At 35.7% G+C, this 19,385-nt stretch overlaps 1 protein-coding gene across 1 annotated transcript; it reads right to left on the reverse strand.

The window, feature by feature from the left end:
- Positions 1 to 842: 842 nt before the first annotated feature.
- LOC125646447 (outer dynein arm-docking complex subunit 4-like) lies at positions 843 to 15,378 on the reverse strand. The gene is made up of 12 exons (XM_048872743.2): positions 15,207 to 15,378; positions 14,706 to 14,837; positions 13,751 to 13,904; positions 12,484 to 12,545; positions 8,949 to 9,114; positions 8,010 to 8,228; positions 6,994 to 7,201; positions 6,689 to 6,775; positions 6,253 to 6,449; positions 4,496 to 4,564; positions 2,731 to 3,043; positions 843 to 1,267 (listed from the first exon to the last, which is right to left on the reverse strand). The coding sequence occupies exons 1-12, from the start codon at positions 15,321 to 15,323 to the stop codon at positions 1,195 to 1,197; spliced, it is 1,797 nt and encodes a 598-aa protein (XP_048728700.2). The 5' UTR covers positions 15,324 to 15,378; the 3' UTR covers positions 843 to 1,194.
- Positions 15,379 to 19,385: the final 4,007 nt, after the last annotated feature.

Below are 19,385 nucleotides of genomic sequence, written 5' to 3' on the forward strand. Positions count from 1 at the left end.
ACAAAGTTAACAAGTGACAACAGAGATTGGAAAGCAAGCCATGACCTATGTAAATCCGCTCTGTCTGCTCAATTTGGATACAATCATGACGATATCTCAACATTTTATAAATCAATTTAGCTTCTTCGATGGAATTTGCTAAAATGGGCGGATTTAGGATTTCAACTTTCCGGAGCGTGGGGAAAAAATCTGAGTCACGGGTCTGTTGGTCGCCATTAGATCCCCCAGTTCTAACATCCCATTTATAATAATGAAATCTGGTGTACAACTAATAGCATTTTCAAGTACACATCCTGCAATCTAATTTGGGAATGTTTCAGGTTACACTGTTGGCTCCATGTGCCTAGAATCTTTTTCGTAGAAAGACTTTGCTTTTGATCAAAATTTCGGAAATACAGAAAAAGTAACATATTGTCGTATCTTAGGAATACTTGAATTTTTCCACAAGTTTATTTGTTCTGTGTCGCTTTACGTACCATTTCAGAAATTTTCACTTATATAGTGACGTCACCAGTGTAGGGGAAGTGCCACAAATTTAGACCTACGCTTCACGCTCAGAGCCGTAGCGGTGAGGGTTCTTTAACGTGCCGACGCCTGTCGTGACATGTGACCTTGTCTTAAAAGTTATATCCGAAAGACCCGTGACTTTTCAATTTGAATTCAGGGCGTTTTGTCAGAGAAACAGTTGAACTACTTATAACGTCATTGTGTATGCAGTCCTTTTGAGTAACCAATGTATTAATATCAAGTACACGTATGTCATACATGTAGTACACGTGAAAGATGGCCGGTATCAGGTATTATTGTAGATTTAATAAAAAAACAAAAACAAATAACATCAAGTAGTATTTCCAAGTTTTTATTTTCAAGATGGTCAGTTCTACATTAAATTATATATCGTTGTTATAGAAACAAATATCTAACAAAATGTTTAACAGATGTAAAACAAAATATTGAAATATAGGAATAAAAATATCTTTTGGCAGTATTGACTAAGTAAAGTCGCTCAAATACTGGCATGGTAACAAGTGTTTTTCATAACAATCGGCTTTGATATCCAATTTCTAGTTGTTTTCTTTTTTCAAAATTATTTAGATTTGATAATGCTCCACATTAATTCTAGTTTGATGGTCATCAGATGGTAGAGAATTTGACTACGTTACTATGACATCACGTTATCATGACATCGCATGACTACGAAGCCTCTCTCGTCGGACTTTCCTTTCCCTGGTCCAGGCTCTTGTTGGCTTCCTTAGTGTCATCATCTCTATAAATAGTACAAAAAGAAACTTCAGCATTGCAATATTTATAGGCCATCCATTCTCTTTGATGGAAGCTTGTACACTCAAACCCATGGCTTGTGACATATACAATACATTATTATTATTTTTTAAAAGCATGCAAAAGAAAGAGTAAAATTTAGACAAGAGGTCCATGGGCCACAATGCTCACCTTGGCCCTGCCATTGTTCACCTGTTGTGATTTTTATATAATTTTTTTTAATCTTCTTTATTCCCACGATTTTTTTTACCCCATATTGTGACCCCCACTCTAGCCCCATATGATCATGATTCATACAAACTTGAATCAGCACTATATCTGTGGAGGATTGCTGGTCATGACCCTGCTGTTTTTGAAAATTTCAAATGATTTCCCATATTTCCATATAAATCTTTGAATCTCTATTGTGGCCCCACCCTACCCCTGTGACAATGATTTGAAGAAACTTAAATCTGCATTACCTGTGGAAGAGAACTAAAATAGCCTATGCCTACTGCTTGTTCCCACTCACTTACTTGTGAATAAAATATTGTATAAATGTAAATGCTTGTATATCATTATGACTAATCAGGGTCCTGCTACTCTTGGGGATAAGTTTTTAATCCCATGTACAAGTTTGACCCCCTATTATTGTGACCCTACCCCTTGGGGCATTGATTTCAACAAATTTGAATCTGCACTACCTGCAGCTGCAGATGTCTGCCTGTTAACATGACTAATCATGGCCTAACTGTTCATAAGAAGAATTTTAATTACTTTTTACTATATATTCCTATGTAAACATTGATTCCCAATTGTGGCCCTACCCTACTCCCGGGGACCATGATTTGAAAAATGAAATGAAACGTACACTCATTAAGGAAGCTTTGACATAAGTTTTGTCTTTTAAAGTCCTGTGGTTCCTGAGAAGAAAATTTTAAAAGATGTCGATATATTTTTGCTATACTTGATTATCTCTCCTTTGAAAAGGGTGTGACCCTTCATTTGAATACTTTTGAATTCCCTTTACCAAAGGATGCTTTATGGCAAGTTTGGTTAAAATTGGTCCTGTAGTTTTGGAGAAGATAAAAATGTGTAAAGTTTACATAAGGATGGACTGACAGATGCAATGCTGGACAACAGGTGGTCAGAAAAGCCCACTTGAGTTTGTAGTTCAGGTGAAATAAAAAGTAATTTAAAGTGAAATAGCTCTAAAGTGGGATAAGTTTCATTTATTACAGATAGCATAAAGTTTGTAGGTCATGGGTTATTGGGCACAGTCATTAACAGACGTATGTCGGAAATACATGTGCATCTATAATTTAGCGTTGTTATAAATCAGCAAACTTCAATATGATGCAATAATAATAATAATAATACCATATTTATATAGCAATAAAGGTATCGAAATAAAACAACTGGTAATATCAGCACATGTGCAGTACAAAGAATTGTGACAAAATCTCTTACACATTTTCCTCAGGTTCGGGGGTCTTTTTGCCCTCAGGGGTCTTTTTTCCCTCAGGGGTCTTTTTGCCCTCTGGGGTCTTTTTTCCATCTGTTTCCACCTTCGCTTCGGACTTGGCAACGGACTTGGCCGATTTTGGACTGTCCTTATCATCCTTTATTGACACCGTCTTGCTCTTGACGCTGGCGTTGTCCGGACTGGCCTCAGTATTATCCTCGCCATCCGTTGGTTTCATTGATGCTGATGAACCTTTGGCAATTTTATTGTTGACATCATCAATAGCCTTTTTAATGGCTGACTCAGCAGAAGTGTCTTCTGAAAAGAGAGAATTTGTGTATGAAAGGTGAAAATCAAATGCAATATGATATAGTGATACAATATACTGTAAATATATAGTAAATTGGTGAAATTAAAATTTCGCTCTTGTATTTCACAATTTTCTAATTACTTTAAGCATGAGTTCACTCACAATTGTACAAAGCTATATTCAACTATGAAATCCTAACAGTGGTTGCTACGTAATCTTGTATGAAGATCGCAGACACACACTATTAGTCATATGGATTCTTGGCAGGGTATATGAACTCACATTCCCTGTCAAAGGTTATATGAATACTGTATATACTTTGACAGGGAATGCAAGTTCATATACCCTGCCAAGAATTCATATAAAGAATATGTCCTACTGCAGAGCGATTAATCTAAAAAAATATATTAATGTTTACTTTACAAAGCGATTATTAAAGTATATAGATTTTTGAAGCCATTTTATATCCCATCTATTCTTAGCAGGGTATATGGCCTCATATTCCTGGCTTGTCGTCCAATCAAATGCATAGATTTTTTTCTGTAGAAGGACATACACATATAAACATATACATAAACACATACACAACACATGACCGGACACATGACCTCTAAGGTGGTGGTAAAAGTTTGTTCAGCCACTACTGGAGGTGGTACTTACCTTATGTTTGGGCAAGGTCTAGTGATAATTCAAATTTAGTATTTACCTTATGTTCAGGCAAGGTCTAGTGATAATTCAAATGTAGTATTTACCTTGTGTTTGGGCAAGGTCTAGTGATAATTCAAATGTAGTACTTACCTTGTGTTTGGGCAAGGTCTAGTGATAATTCAAATGTAGTATTTACCTTGTGTTTGGGCAAGGTCTAGTGATAATTCAAGGTCTAGTGATAATTCAAATGTAGTACTTACCTTGTGTTTGGGCAAGGTCTAGTGATAATTCAAATTTAGTATTTACCTTGTGTCCGGGCAAGGTCTAGTGATAATTCAAATGTAGTATTTACCTTGTGTTTGGGCAAGGTCTAGTGATAATTCAAATGTAGTATTTACCTTGTGTTTGGGCAAGGTCTAGTGATAATTCAAATGTAGTATTTACCTTGTGTTTGGGCAAGGTCTAGTGATAATTCAAATGTATTATATACCTTGTGTCCGGGCAAGGTCTAGTGATAATTCAAATGTAGTATTTACCTTGTGTTTGGGCAAGGTCTAGTGATAATTCAAATTTAGTATTTACCTTGCATTCAGGCAGGGTCTAGTGATAATTCAAATGTAGTATTTACCTTGTGTTCGGGCAAGGTCTAGTGATAATTCAAATGTAGTATTTACCTTGTGTTCAGGCAAGGTCTAGTGATAATTCAAATGTAGTATTTACCTTGTGTTCGGGCAAGGTCTAGTGATAATTCAAATGTAGTATTTACCTTGTGTTCAGGCAAGGTCTAGTGATAATTCAAATGTAGTATTTACCTTGTGTTCGGGCAAGGTCTAGTGATAATTCAAATGATGATAATGCAGCACTTAGATCTCCTAGTTTTACTGTAAATAAAGATCAACAGGATTGAAAAGATATCAAGATTTATAAACTGCTAAAATATAAGGTGTTAAGAAAATGAAGCAAATAAAATGGATTTCAGCTCACAAACAGGACCATTTGCTATGGATCAAAACTACATTAATCCAACAGACCATATCATGTGACTTACACTAGGGGTGAAACGATGCATTGCGATGCGACCGAATCGCGATGTAGTGGTCTTGATTCAATGTTCGATTTATTCGGGGTCTGTTTCGGTTTGATACGGTTCTAAAATCATTGCACACATTGCTCTTGATAACACGGTTTCTGATTAGCCAATGGAATTGAAAATAGCCCAATCAACATACGAGTAAACTTTGCTGTATCAAAATGGACGCAGTCGAGTTGAAAAATGCACCCCTAATGTATAAATCCTGGGTATGGCGACATTTCGGCTTTAGGACAAGTGATAAGAGTGTTGCTCTATGTTAAACGGTTTTACATTATGTAGAATTTATTTGCAGAGAGCAATAAATACAACGAAACATAAAAAATCTTAGCATTATACAGAATTTGGTACATGCTATTGTATCAAATCGAAAATCATCGAATCGAGACTAAAGTATCGAAAATCGAATCGAATCGAGAAGGTACTGTATCGTTTCACCTCTAACTTACACTAAACAAATAGACCATATCATGTGACTCATACTAAACCAACAGACCATATCATGTGACTTACACTAAACCAACAGACCATGTCATGTGACTTACACTAAACCAACAGACCATATCATGTGACTTACACTAAACCAACAGACCATGTCATGTGACTTACACTAAACCAACAGATAATATCATGTGACTTACACTAAACCAACATACCATATCATGTGACTTCCACTAAACCAACAGATAATATCATGTGACTTACACTAAACAATCAGATCATATCATGTGACTTAAACAAAACAAATAGACCATATCATGTGACTTACACTAAACCAACAGACCATATCATGTGACTTACACTAAACAATCAGATCATATCATGTAATTTACACTAAACCAATAGACCATATCATGTGACTTACACTAAACCAACAGACCATATCATGTGACTTATACTAAACCAACAGACCATATCATGTGACTTACGCTAAACCAACAGACCATATCATGTGACTTACACTAAACAATCAGATCATATCATGTGATTTACACTAAACAAATAGACCATATCATGTGACTTACACTAAACCAACAGACCATATCATGTGACTTATACTAAACCAACAGACCATATCATGTGACTTACACTAAACCAACAGATCATATCATGTGACTTACACTAAACCAACAGATCATATCATGTGACTTACACTAAACCAACAGACCATATCAAGTGACTTACACTAAACCAACAGACCATATCATGTGACTTACATTAAGCCAACAGATTGCATCATGTGACTTACACTAAACCAACAGACTGCATCATGTGACTTACACTAAACCAACAGACTGCATCATGTGACTTACACTAAACCAACAGACTGCATCATGTGACTTACACTAAACCAACAGACTGCATCATGTGACTTACACTAAACCAACAGACTGCATCATGTGATTTACGCTAAATGAACAGATTATATCATGTGACTCTAACTAAACCAACAGATTACTGGTATATCATGTGACTTACACTCTGATTGGGCCACTAACACTGAGGCCTGCAGCTGCCATTGGGGTTCCCCTGCCTCTTCTGCTAAGGCTAGAGATTTGTCTCCGTGTTCCTTGGCAACCTGGTATTTTCCCATCTCCAAATAACATCGCCCAATTTCATGGTACAGCCATGTGCTCTCCAAAGCTGATTTTGATAAAGGTAATTTCTTCTCCCATCTACAAAACAACAAAAACAGCATTCAGACCATCACCTCTTATAGACAGCTAAAAAATACATGTAATACACACACTGATATTGTAGATCCTTTGTAAAAACCTCGAGGAATGCTCATTAATTGATCATAACTCTTCATTGCCAATCCAGAACACTTCACAAAGTACTGGTACTTTCAATGTGTTTGTAAAGGCCTGATTGCTATTTTTGGATACTGATACTGTAATAGTTTGTTACTGACACTGTGATAGCCTGGCTGTAGTCGCCCTTCCTGGCATGCACTCTTCCCAGGTTGTCCAGTCCTCTGGAGCATGCCTCCTCCATGTCGCTGTAAAGAATCAGAGTAAACTTAGGCACACAAACTATCCAAAGATCAAGGTTTCTGTTCCAAATATACTTTCTATCTAAAAGTTATTGAAAATCTTTTAACAGAAATACTGAACTGGATTGATATATGGAGTATATTCTATTGTTCATGATTGTAACTACACTACCCACCCCCAAACTCAGCATCTCTAAAACCAGCAAGACCAATCCAAGACTTACTGCTCCTCCCCAAGATTGTAGTCGATCTGATGCTGTTCTTGGGACTTGTCGTAGTTGCCCAGTTCCAGGTAAGCATTTCCTATACAGCTGTGTAGATTGGCAATGACCTCCATTTTGTTTGGTACAACATCCTCTGTGAAACCGTTGACTGTGTTCAGACATCTCTGGGCTCGCTTTAGACTCTCTGTATATTTACCTTCTACTTGAGCTGTCAAGAATTATATATTCAGTCTGAGTAAAGGCAACATTACACATTTACCCCAGCTATCCTTCATCTTCAAGACTGGATATATATCCAGCCCAATTCCAAATCAGAAATGCAACAAAAAATATGAAAAAATTATTGACATTTCTTCAATGAAACTTTCAAATGCTAACTCCATTACTTTGCAGTTAACATCATACAGCAAGGATTTTGTAACATCGTAAAGTATGTTGTAATTTGTCAGTGTGGCTTTTTAAATTTTCTTAAATCAATGCTATTACCTCTATCCAATTTCGTACATTTCACTGATTCAGTATTTTACATATACATGCATATATTGAAATTCAGTGGATTAATGTATAAATTGTTCGTGTTATATCCAAAGTTCAAAATAACCAATGTTGAACCATATAAATAATGTTAAGATCAATATAACAAATACTTCAAAATAAGCAACTTCAATATAAGTGGAGTAGACTGTATTTTTTTCTTGACAAAGTATTAAAAGGTCTGTAACTCCAGTGGATGTTTGATAATAAATGAAAAACATGCATGATCCTATGATGCATAAAATTCATTGATAACTATGAATGTACTATTTGTTATCTTAACATAGAGCCATCAAATTTGGGAGGTAACCAAGGGCAGACGATTTAAATACTATAATTGGATCCCAATCCCAAGCTTTCAAAATAGGAGGGTCTGGGATAGAAAAATTGGGTAAGTCAGGACCCACACATTTTTTTATTTATGCCTCACTGATCACAACGTTAAACATTTATCTTTCATGCAATGTTAAACTACAGTCTACCTTGATCAATCCTTTCAAGTTCTCGGATGATGTAGTCATTTGGTGACAATTTTCCTGTGCTGGATTCCTCGACCCGTTTCTCTCGCCTCATCATAAGTTTCTCATGTTTACGGGCATACATTGGTTTTTGCTGTCTCCAGAAATCGGTTCTGGTATCTAGGTAATTCAGGCCCTGGGACACCAGCCCAGAGATGGTTTTACCCACCGGAGTATTAGCATCTGTAGGCATCAATGAATATAAAGAAATAAACATAATTCCATTATTATGCTTTTAAATTCAGTTATACATGATGTATTGTTACATGAAATACACTGCATAAATATATGACATAATGTATACTGTATTGTTTATTCAACAAAATCTTTCTAAAGACTCCTTGAGTCCTGATTGGATGTACTGTTTTATACTGAAGCTCTGATTGGGTGTATTGTTTTATACTGAAGTTCTGATTGGGTGTATTGTTTTATACTGAAGCTCTGATTGGGTGTATTGTTTTATACTGAAGCTCTGATTGGATGTATTGTTCTATACTGAAGCTCTGATTGGATGTACTGTTTTATACTGAAGTTCTGATTGGGTGTATTGTTTTATACTGAAGCTCTGATTGGGTGTATTGTTTTATACTGAAGCTCTGATTGGCTGTACAGTGTATTGTTTTATACTGAAGCTCTGATTGGGTGTACTGTTTTATACTGAAGCTTTGATTGGGTGTAATGTTTTACTCTGAAGCTCTGATTGGATGTACTCTTCTACACATAAGCTCTGATTGGATGTTTTGTTTTATACTGAAGCCCTGATTGGATGTACTGTTTTGCATTGAAGCTGTTTTCTATTCCTGAACTTTATTGAATGAAATCTTTAAGATTCAACATCCACATTCACACAGGCTGTTGGACTCAACATTCACATAGGCTGTTGTGAGAAGCGTATATGCTGACCTGTTTCTTTGAGTAGTTTTTCAAGGTACTGTCTGTCACCGTACAGCTCTCCTAGAAGCTGTTTGATCGTCTTCTCGTTCCCCACCGGCCGACTGACCTCCAGTTTTTTCTGGGTTTGCATACCTGGGCGGCCATATGTGTTGTAGGCAGGCTTCTTTATCTTCCTCTAAAATGTTAACATTGTACAATAAGTTGCAGTTTCCTTGTAATGATACCACAAGTTTTTAACATTTGGTCTAGGATTCATACAGCGGCAATGGTACATAACTTTTTGGCAGGTATTATACTACATCTATAAGTAATGCTGTTAGGTCTAAGCACAACAAGATCCTTGTTAAACAAGATGTGTTGGTGAAACAATGATGCCCCTGTACAGCAGTAAAGTAACTCTGGTACCAGACGCAAGGTTTTGTCACAAGGAATACACATGTGAAATAAGAAAGACATAGAATTAACCACTCAAAAGTTATGGACAAGGTAAACATTTTCAAAAGTATGTCAAACACCAAGGTCAAGGTCATGAGGTCAAACATTGTGGTACCAAAAGCAAGGTCTTGTCACAAGGAATATGTATGCAAAATATGAAAGCTCTTATTTCCCTCCATTGAAAAGTTATGACCAAAGTTAAGTTTTTGCGGACAAACGGACAGACCAAAACTACATGCCCACAAACCTCTAATTACAGGAGCATGAGAACTTTATATATCCTGTGGAATTACTCTTGTGGGGGTCAACTCTCATGGATGGCCAGGATTATACAGTTTTGTTGGGAATGAATTTTGTATATTGATAGATTATATGAATTCTGTATTTCATTGAGGTTTTATAGGTTTATAAAGGTACCCACAAAAACTGAGTACCCTAAAAGCTCAGTATCTACAACAACTGAGTAATTACCCATGAAAACTAAGTACCTACAAAATTATTCCATAGTAAATGTTTTAAAACTTGAAACATATATATAGAGTTACTATCCAGTTACAGAATAAAGATACTTACCAAACAGAAAGTTATATAATTAATTACTGACCACACAGAAAGTTATATAATTAATTACTAACCAAACAGAAAGTTCAGATTAATTACTAACCAACACAAAGTTATAATAAATTACTAACAAAACAGAAAGTTATAATTAAGAGCCATTTTCTGTAACCACTTTAAAAATTTGGCACGCATAGTCACCGATTTTCACGAAACTCACCTGAATGAGACAACTATATATATAGCAATCGGATCATGCGCTCGTCTTTTCCCATAACTGGTAAGAAGACTTGGGCGTGGATCGGCGCAAGAATTGCATCAAATTGATGCATTTCTTCACCGGAAGCGCGCCTGTGGATGAGGTTAGAAGGCATAACCGAATCCCTGTATAATGTGTTATTTAGATTTTCACCACAGATTCAGTTTAGGTATCATTAACATCTTATTCACTCTAATATACAAAAATATAAGTGGAAATTGATAGTATTAGATGTATGATATCTTACATTTAGATGCATTTGAAAGTACGTGTTTCATATTGTAATATACGACTGTTGAAGTCATAGTTGCATTTGTGTACACATAGCAACAGACTCTGATGGCGTTGAACCACATACGGGGTTCATTTGCGGTTATGGAAATAGCCGAGTAGTTACGATTGAACTATATAGCATATTAAAAAATATATATTTAGAAATTAGATGGTGATCATGGTTGCTATGGAAACAGGTACAATTTTATCAAATTTGGCTATTTTCTAGAATTTGGTAGTTTTTGCACGAAAGTTCAATATAAAACATTATGAATAGTTTTAAAATTTTAATTTTCATATTAAATGATAAAGTAGATCCTATATTTTTTATTTAAGGAAAAAAAATTAATAATGGTCAATCCTAAGTGATTTTTATAATTGAATAAATCTGAAAAATTGTGTTTGAATTCAATGCCTTTCATGTTTTAATAACTTTTATTTGCATCCACCTCAAATAAAGTAACACAAGTTTTTAAATCAACTAATTTATGTTCTTCATAAATTTAAACTAAAACTTTTGGGAACCTGTCTATTTCCTACAATTTGCAGGGCCATAAATTAACCTTCAATTTGGAGGAGGCAGGAAATTAGGCGGGGGTCTGGGGGCCACCCAGGCCCCCAGACGCTGAGCACATTTTGTGCACACTGAACATGTTTCGTGCAAAATCCTTGATTCTAGGGCCTTCTAAGATATTACTTGACTAACTCATTCTAAAAGAAAGATTTGGAATGCTTTTTAAGGGAAGTATCATGTTCTTAGTTATTGGAAACAACATAAATTCTAATGAACTTTAAATTTTAATTTTTTTTGGCTCAAAAGTTGGAGGAGGCAGCTGCCTCCTCCGCCTCCATGTAATTTACGGCCCTGATTTGAAGTGAATGGTTTATGAAAAAATGCATTCTGTAACCAAGAGTTATTCCCCTTTGAAACTCTTCAATGTGATAAGTCAAGATTATATACTTTGAATACATAGAAAATTGTATTTTAAATTGCATTGAAAAATGCACCTCTAATGTCATATCATGATGAAATGCATCATTTTGTTTCCATGGAAACACAGCTTAGAAGGTAGATCCCCAAACATGTCTCATTGTAATATAAATGATAATAGTACTAGGTCTAATGTATGTTGAACAAGGATTTATATATTTCAAGCTGAATGTTGGAATTTTTACCCATTCAAATTTGCCTCTAAATTAGCTTTTTCAGAATGTATTAAACAACCCTTTTCCAAGTAGAATGAAAACATACTAGAAATATTTAAAACTTTAACTAAATATTAAACTAAATAATGAAAATGTTATATGATTTTATAAGAAGTCAAACAACTAAATCCAGCATAGTTGAATAAAAAGTGTAAGTATTCATGTAAAAATTGACTCTTTTGTGACCTGAATGGCATGCACAGGTTACCATGGCAATAGAGTTGCATAGCAACCAAATTATGATGGTTTTACATTACTTATGCCAGATTAAGTCGATATGCCAAATTTTGAAGGAAAAAAAAATTGGTGACAGTGCGTGCCAGACTCCTTTAATGTTTAACTGGTTACTGAGAATGGCTCTTAATTACTAACTAAACAGAAAGTTATGATTACTAACCAAACAGAAAGTTATAATTCATTACTAACCAAACAGACAATTACTTTTCAAATGGAAATTTACTAATTACAATACAGATACAGACATAAAATTTACTACACATACAGAAAGCTACTATACAGAAATAAAGTTACAATCCATTGTCATAATCTGATGTTGTAAATGTGTTTTATTTAACTATGTCTTTAGTGTTTTCTAAAACCATTGTCATAATCTGATACTGTAAATGTATTATATTTTGTGTATTTAGCACTTTCTAAATGTACACTACTTAAAAGCATACATATTCAAGACATTTATCAATCTAATGTACTTGATTTAGCTGTAGCTGCTTCCTGTGAAAGGCGGTAACTAGCAAAATACAATATGTTTACAGTAATAGCTAAATTTTCATCAAATGTAATATCAAAACATACTTCATCTTGTTTTGCGAAAAAGGACAAATCTCCCTCTGTTGTAAGTTTCACTTTGTCTGGGGCTGGAAGAAATCCCAAATGTTACATGTAACCATGGTACTGTGCAGTGCAAAATAGATCCAACATTTACTACATTTTTATGTAAACAAACAAAACATTCTAAAACTGACTGGAATAAGCTTAATATGTAAAGGTCTTAGGAAGAAAACAATCTAAAACTGACTGGATTAAGCTTACTATGTAAACAATGAAAACATTCTAAAACTGACTGGAATAAGCTTACTATGTAAAGGAAGGAAACATTCTAAAACTGACAGGAATAAGTTTACTATGTAAACAATGAAAACACTCTAAAACTGACTGGGATAAGCTTACTATGTAAAGGAAGGAAACATTAATCTAAAACTGACTGGAATAAGCTTACTATATAAACAATGAAAACATTCTAAAACTGATTGGAATAAGCTTAATAAGTAAAGGAAGGAAACATTCTAAAACTAACTGGAACAAGAGGTACTGTGAGCAATGCTCACTAAGAATACCCCCCGCTTACCCCAATCTCCCAAAGGGTGTTGGTAATAGGTATAAACTACCTCTTTTCTGAGTGTAAAAAACAAATGGCATTACAAACCGAACCATATTGCTACTTCGATGTCCAGTGCGCGTGACCTTTGACCTTTTGACCCCAAAATCGATAGGGAACATCTTCATCCCATGGGTAGTCCATATGTATGATATGGTGACTGTATGTGGAAAGGATAACGCTTTAGAGCCCGGAAACCATATTGCTACTTCGATGTCCAGTGTGCTTGACCTTTGACCTTTTGACCCCAAAATCGATAGGGAACATCTTCATCCCATGGGTAGTCCATATATATGATATGGTGACGGTAGGTGGAAAGGATAATGCTTTAGAGCCCGGAAACCATTGCGTCTACAGACGGATGGACGGACGGACAGACAGACGGACAACCCGATTCCAGTTTCCCCCCCCCCCCCCCCCCCCCCACAACTTGTTGCGGGGGGTATAATAAGCTTACTATGTAAACATTCTATACCTAACTGGAATAAGCTTAATATGTAAACATTCTAAATCTAACTGGAATAAGCTTACTATATAAACAATGAAAACATTCTAAAACTGACTGGAATAAGCTTACTATGTAAAGAAGGAAACATTCTAAAACTGACTGGAGTGGATTAAGCTAACTAAGTAAACAATGAAAACATTCTAAATCTAACTGGAATAAGCTGACAAAAGGTTTACCTCCTACTGAGTTGTCAATGGCTTCCTGAGCCTTCTGTATACCAAGTCGGAACTCTTGGAGCTCTGGTCGAAGTTTGTGACCTCTGTGATAGAAGACAAGGGAAAGCTCAAAATCTCCCTGGTAGTATAAGGCCTGAGCTTTCTGGTACACACCCTGAAAAAGCAAGCACAGCAGACTAGGGAATTAACCTGTATATGGATAAATGTCAGTGAACTAAAGATACCTCCCCCCTCCCCCATCAGAATGACTCCAATGCTGATTTTTTGCTGAGAAAATGCAATGGACCAGAGCAGGATTCAAACAAGGGTCCCCTGAATCTCCAGTCAAGTGTTCTACCAATTGAGCTACCTGGCCATTGGGATCGACCTCATCTGACCACCACATTTGTGTATGTACATACAACTGTGTATTTGTTTGCTGGATTTTTTGTGAGATACTACAATATGCTATAAACTCATGTTCAACACACACATTCATTTAATGTTTGAGTTGAAATAGAATTACTACACATGAACTTGAATTGTAAAAATTCATTTAGGACAGTATGTACTAAAATGATCAAGTGGGAAGAATCAACAATCCTGAGGAGATTTTTACTTTCATTCCTGACACACAAAATTCAATTGAAATTCTCAACAATTCACTATGTGTAGAATTCAGAATATGAATGATAACTTTATCAGCAGTCTTAATCACAATTAGAAAATCATCATAATGATTATAGTTAAGTTATTAATTTAGACAGAAAATGAATGATAGATAGAATAAATGTGAATGAATGTAATTCATCAACAGGTAAAATTGATGTATTTACTTGTACAAAGATCATGTCCAAAAAAAATATTGTATTCATTTGCAAAATTTATATAATATGGCATGCTAATTAATAAATAAAACTTGTGTATGAAGAACAGGGGAGACGACTCCATGTAAATGCTTTTTTTCCCCCCTTACCTTATGGAAAGTTTTATCCTCTGACAATGAAGATTCAGCGTCAGCTAAAGCATTTTGTGTGTCTCCTAACTGTAGGTAACATTTGGATCGACAAACCAGGCAGTTCTTGTCGCCAGGTTGTAACTCTAAGGCCTGCAATTAAGGAAATTAGCATGACTCCCAGTTTTAATGTATAAAAAAAATTTACATCAATTTTTGCAATACTTTTCAATTACACTATTTTGATAAGATATTATGCATCATATCAATATATTGTTTGCGTTAAGAACAATCAGTATTTTTAAATGTAATTTTTCTAAATTTTGGGTTGAAATGTACACTAGGTCTACTGCAAAATCTACGGAAATCAAGAGGGAAAATTGTTTAGTCTTTCCCCAAACATGAAAAATGCATACTGAAATATGATAAACTAACCTTTCTTTTGCTTAAATCATGCCTAGATTACAAAATATACAGAACATCAAGGCAAAATTTCGGATTCTATTATTTAAGCCTACTTACGATTGAGTAACTGTCTATGGATTTCTTGTACTCTCCCTGTTTAAAGAGTGAATCTGCTTCTGCCTTGTAAATTTCAAATGTTCCCTTAGGGCCTTCAGAATCCTCGCCGTCGTACATTTTTGTTCACTGGGCCTGTAAAACTTGTCAGCGGCCTTCTATCCTCAACACCAATGTAAACTTCCGGTGAAAATTATCCTAGCAACCAAGCACGCGCTGAATCCCTCAAATATCAGCGCGCTAGTCAACTTTTATTGTATGTCCCTGGCAATGTAACATTAAGGTGCCGATGTTTGAATCATTTTGAATATTTGTGTTAGAAATGATATTTCTCTAGAGTTTTTCTGTTTTGGGGGGTGTTTTTTGCATGATTGATTGCGTCCATTACATATTTTTATCCGACACATTCACAGATTTAATGAAGGGATTAAATGTAATCCCTTGTTGTACCGGCGTGATTTGGACTGATTAGCGCTGTAATCCATTCAAATACTTTTCTTAATATATTTAAATGTAAACTCTGCTATCGTTACGGTCATTCTAAATAAATAAATTTAAATTGTTGTCTACACAAAGATTAGTTTTTGTTGGGGAAGGAGGGGGGTCATCGAAGTCATATATCAAATATCACTGACTCTTTACTCTTTATAGTAAATATAACTTTATAACCAACAGCATATTCTTTGTCTCCTACGCCTTAAGGTAATATTATACCATCTGTCTTACATAGTGCTTGGTCTACCCCTCCCAAAAAGCTTATTAATATCTGATTAGTCAAGCTGATGGAAAACCAATCAAACATACAACCTTGTATTTTTGTGCATCATATATATCTTAACGAGGAAATTAGGTTTTTCTCCAACATCAGCATCTGCTCATAAATCAATGATTGAAATTGGTAAATATTCTGGTATTACTAGGAATGAACGAATATGTAACACATGCAACTCCGGTTCATTAAGTTTGTTGATGATAGAAAATATTTTTGTGATGTTATATATAGAGAGAGAAAAACCAGTAAAGAGCCATCTATTCTACATGTAAATATGACTGAAAAATTTATTTTGAACAATATATGACATTGTATTCACATGTAACTACGTGTTGTAACGTGTATGTAATCACTTCTGTTTTTTACTTATATACGTTTCATGCTGCCCCTTGAGGACCAGAAAATAAATATGTTCCATTTACGATTGAATCACAATCTTCACATGTTAAAAAATAGAATAAGAATTAAACTCATTAATAGATAATAGCATGACTAAAGGGGTTTTTTCTGCAGAATTATCTCTTCTTCTTCTTTTTTTTCTTTTGCCTTCCTTTCGATAGAGAAGGGTTTGAATTTTCTAATTTACATTCATTTTTCTCATTGACGTTCTCAGTTGTTTATGTTCCTGCAAAACCTTCGTGAGGATGGAATTAAAGTTCTATGAAGTGAAGTTCCTTATCATTTACTCAGTCTGTCACGTCATACTTGGACACATCTATCCTCCATTTAGAGGCTGGGTCTATCATGGTATCATTGTTCTTTATCGATGGAAAATTATACAATACAAATGGAAAATGTGAATACAAATGGAGAATTATACAATACAAATGGAAAATTATACAATGCAAATGGAAAATATAGAATACAAATGGAAAAGATCAAATATTGCAACGTTTGACATGCCATAGGAGACCTCACCATTTCCGGTGAAGGGCTGCAAAATTTAGGCTTAAGCTCGGCGCTTATGGTCTTTGAGCAGCGAAGGTTCTTTATCGTGACACATCTGTTGTGACACGGGGTCTCAGTTTTTGCGGTCTCATCCGAAGGACCGTCCCATTTCATCGCCTCTTATGACAAGTAAGGGGTACTGGGGACCTATTCTAACCCGGATCCCTATTATATACCTATGAAAGTGTGTATTGTTAATACTAGCAGATAATATGTCGTCAATGTATCTTAATGTCGATTTGAAGGACACAGTAAGAGGTTTTCTATTTCTTCTTAAATAGGAGCTATTGAATAAATTCTGCCTCATAAAGAATAAAGAAACAAGTCAACTACTACTACTAAAAGAGCACAATTTGTGCTCATGGGAATTCTAACACTGTTGAAAGACTTGATTACCAAAACCATGTAGATATTGTCAATGAGGAACTCCAGCATCGTTTTAATATCAACTTCAGAGTATTTGTGCGTGGATACATGTATTTGGAAACTGAACTATACAACGTATTGAAATGTAGTTAATTACCTTATAAAGCGGGGTTTCCCTATGATAGTCTTGTACTAGCATCAGATTCCGCACTCTAGTGTCCAAATCACTGAGCCATGGGAATGCAAAAATTCAGGCAACGAGCACTGCAGTAAGGCAGTAGGATATTGTTCGTGAAAAATGCCTAGCCTGTCAATGGTTCTCGAGTAACAGTGTAGGACCGGTAAAACGTTTCAAAGATCGACCATATGAAAAACATTTAGATATCATTTGTGATATGACTGTCGTTTTGCTATGACCAACATGGACGATGATTGTCCGTGACCAGTGGAACAAAATATTGCTGTGACCAATATGGAAAACTCTTGTAGTCGCCTGTAATTCTGTACAATATTTTCCTGTTTCCAATATCCAGTGGCGGATTCAGGGGGTTGGAACCCACCCCACCTCTTTCGCAGAAAATTTTGTTACATTAAAGTAAAAATAGCGCATTTTGAGGGTTCATCCCCCACCTTTTGAAAACCAAAATTAATTATAGAAATCCCCCCTTTAAAATAATCCTGGATCCGCCCTGAGTATCTCTAGTGTTTTTCTCAGCTAATATCAGCACAATGTTTGGCAGAAATGCATGCGAAACTGGTATAGTACGTTACAAAATATCTACAGACCATCATTATGATCGCACTACCCCGTGCTCAACCCGGTAACCTTCTATCAACAGATAACGTAACACCCATCTTTCGACAACTAACTAGTTTGGTATGCCACAGTCATATGACTTGAATATACATGCACTTGCACCTATTTCGCTTCCTTCCAATAGTCCAATAAATCCGATTCAGAGAGGTTTATATAGTATGTGAATTTGACTGCATTCCACGTATTTCCTCTTTGCAGACCTTTTCATAGTTTTGTATTGATCCACCCATCCATTCAGTTGTCCGAGCCTGCCGTGTGAAGTACTATTATTATCATTTTACTGTATATTTAGATCTTGTAAAACAAAGATTGTTAAATCATAGATTCGGAAGCAAAGACATAATATAACTGAGATAAGCAACTTGTTTACTGCTTTTTAAAGTAGTTCCACCCTATGTGACGTCAGAAGATTTTGCAAAATCAATGATTTATTTAGATTTATGCACGATATTACCAAAATATTTTTAGAGTCTGTTCCATTGGTTATTGTAAAAATTCTTGTTAAACATAAAATGTTTCAAAAGTTTAAGTTATATATAGATAATCAATATTATGTTTTCAAAATAATAAATCCAAGGGAAATGTTGTCTCGGCACGTTTGGTCGCCGGCGACCAATTGTGCCACACGTATCGTCGCCGGGTAACTGATCATGCCTTGAGGGTGGACACGATTGGTAGCCAATTTTAGGTTATACCCGAGCACGAATGGTCGCCACCCAAGCTCCCACTCCCAAACCCCAACTTTGCTTTTCTCCTACTCCTCTTCCTCCAGCATCTACTCCCCTTCCTTTTCTTTCTCCCTTCTAATCCTCCTCCTCCTCCTTCTTTTCCAAATTCTTCTTCAATTTCCTCCGGTTTGATCAAACTGAACGAGTCTTCTGAATTGGCGGGTAATAGCTATGGGAGATGTGGCGCTTTCTAGTAGGCTTCAATCAGATGGTAATGGACGCCCCCTATAAAAATCACAGCACATCTTATTCCGATTCGAAACAGCTCTTCAAACCTTCCACATAAGTGTGCAGAGAATAGGCCTAATCTTGCGTTTCATAAATGTGGCGTGAAAGGGTAGGCCTACAAGAGGAGAGAGTGCACAAAACATGGAATGGATATACCCACAAAACAGGCGTCCTCCATAGACGCCTACTCTTCAACTCTTCAGCGAGTCAGAGCTATCTCCGCGCTGCCCTCCAATCATCCCCATGTAATCTTTCTCTCTCTCTCACTCACGCAAACACATACACAGAGTCCCATCTCTCTCTCTCTCTCTCTCTCTCTCTCT

The sequence above is a fragment of the Ostrea edulis genome, chromosome 6 (genome assembly GCF_947568905.1).
Source record: "Ostrea edulis chromosome 6, xbOstEdul1.1, whole genome shotgun sequence".
Classification (NCBI taxonomy): domain Eukaryota; kingdom Metazoa; phylum Mollusca; class Bivalvia; order Ostreida; family Ostreidae; genus Ostrea; species Ostrea edulis.

Bases quoted from the DNA above. Each gene is read 5' to 3' on its own strand.
- LOC125646447 (XM_048872743.2), bottom strand. From the start codon at position 15,323: ATGTACGACGGCGAGGATTCTGAAGGCCCTAAGGGAACATTTGAAATT. The intron at 14,838-15,206 runs GTAAGTAGGCTT...CCTTAATTGCAG, and splicing joins CCATAGACAGTTACTCAATC to GCCTTAGAGTTACAACCTGG. The intron at 4,565-6,252 runs GTAAGTCACATG...CTTTATTTACAG, and splicing joins GTTAGTGGCCCAATCAGAGT to TAAAACTAGGAGATCTAAGT.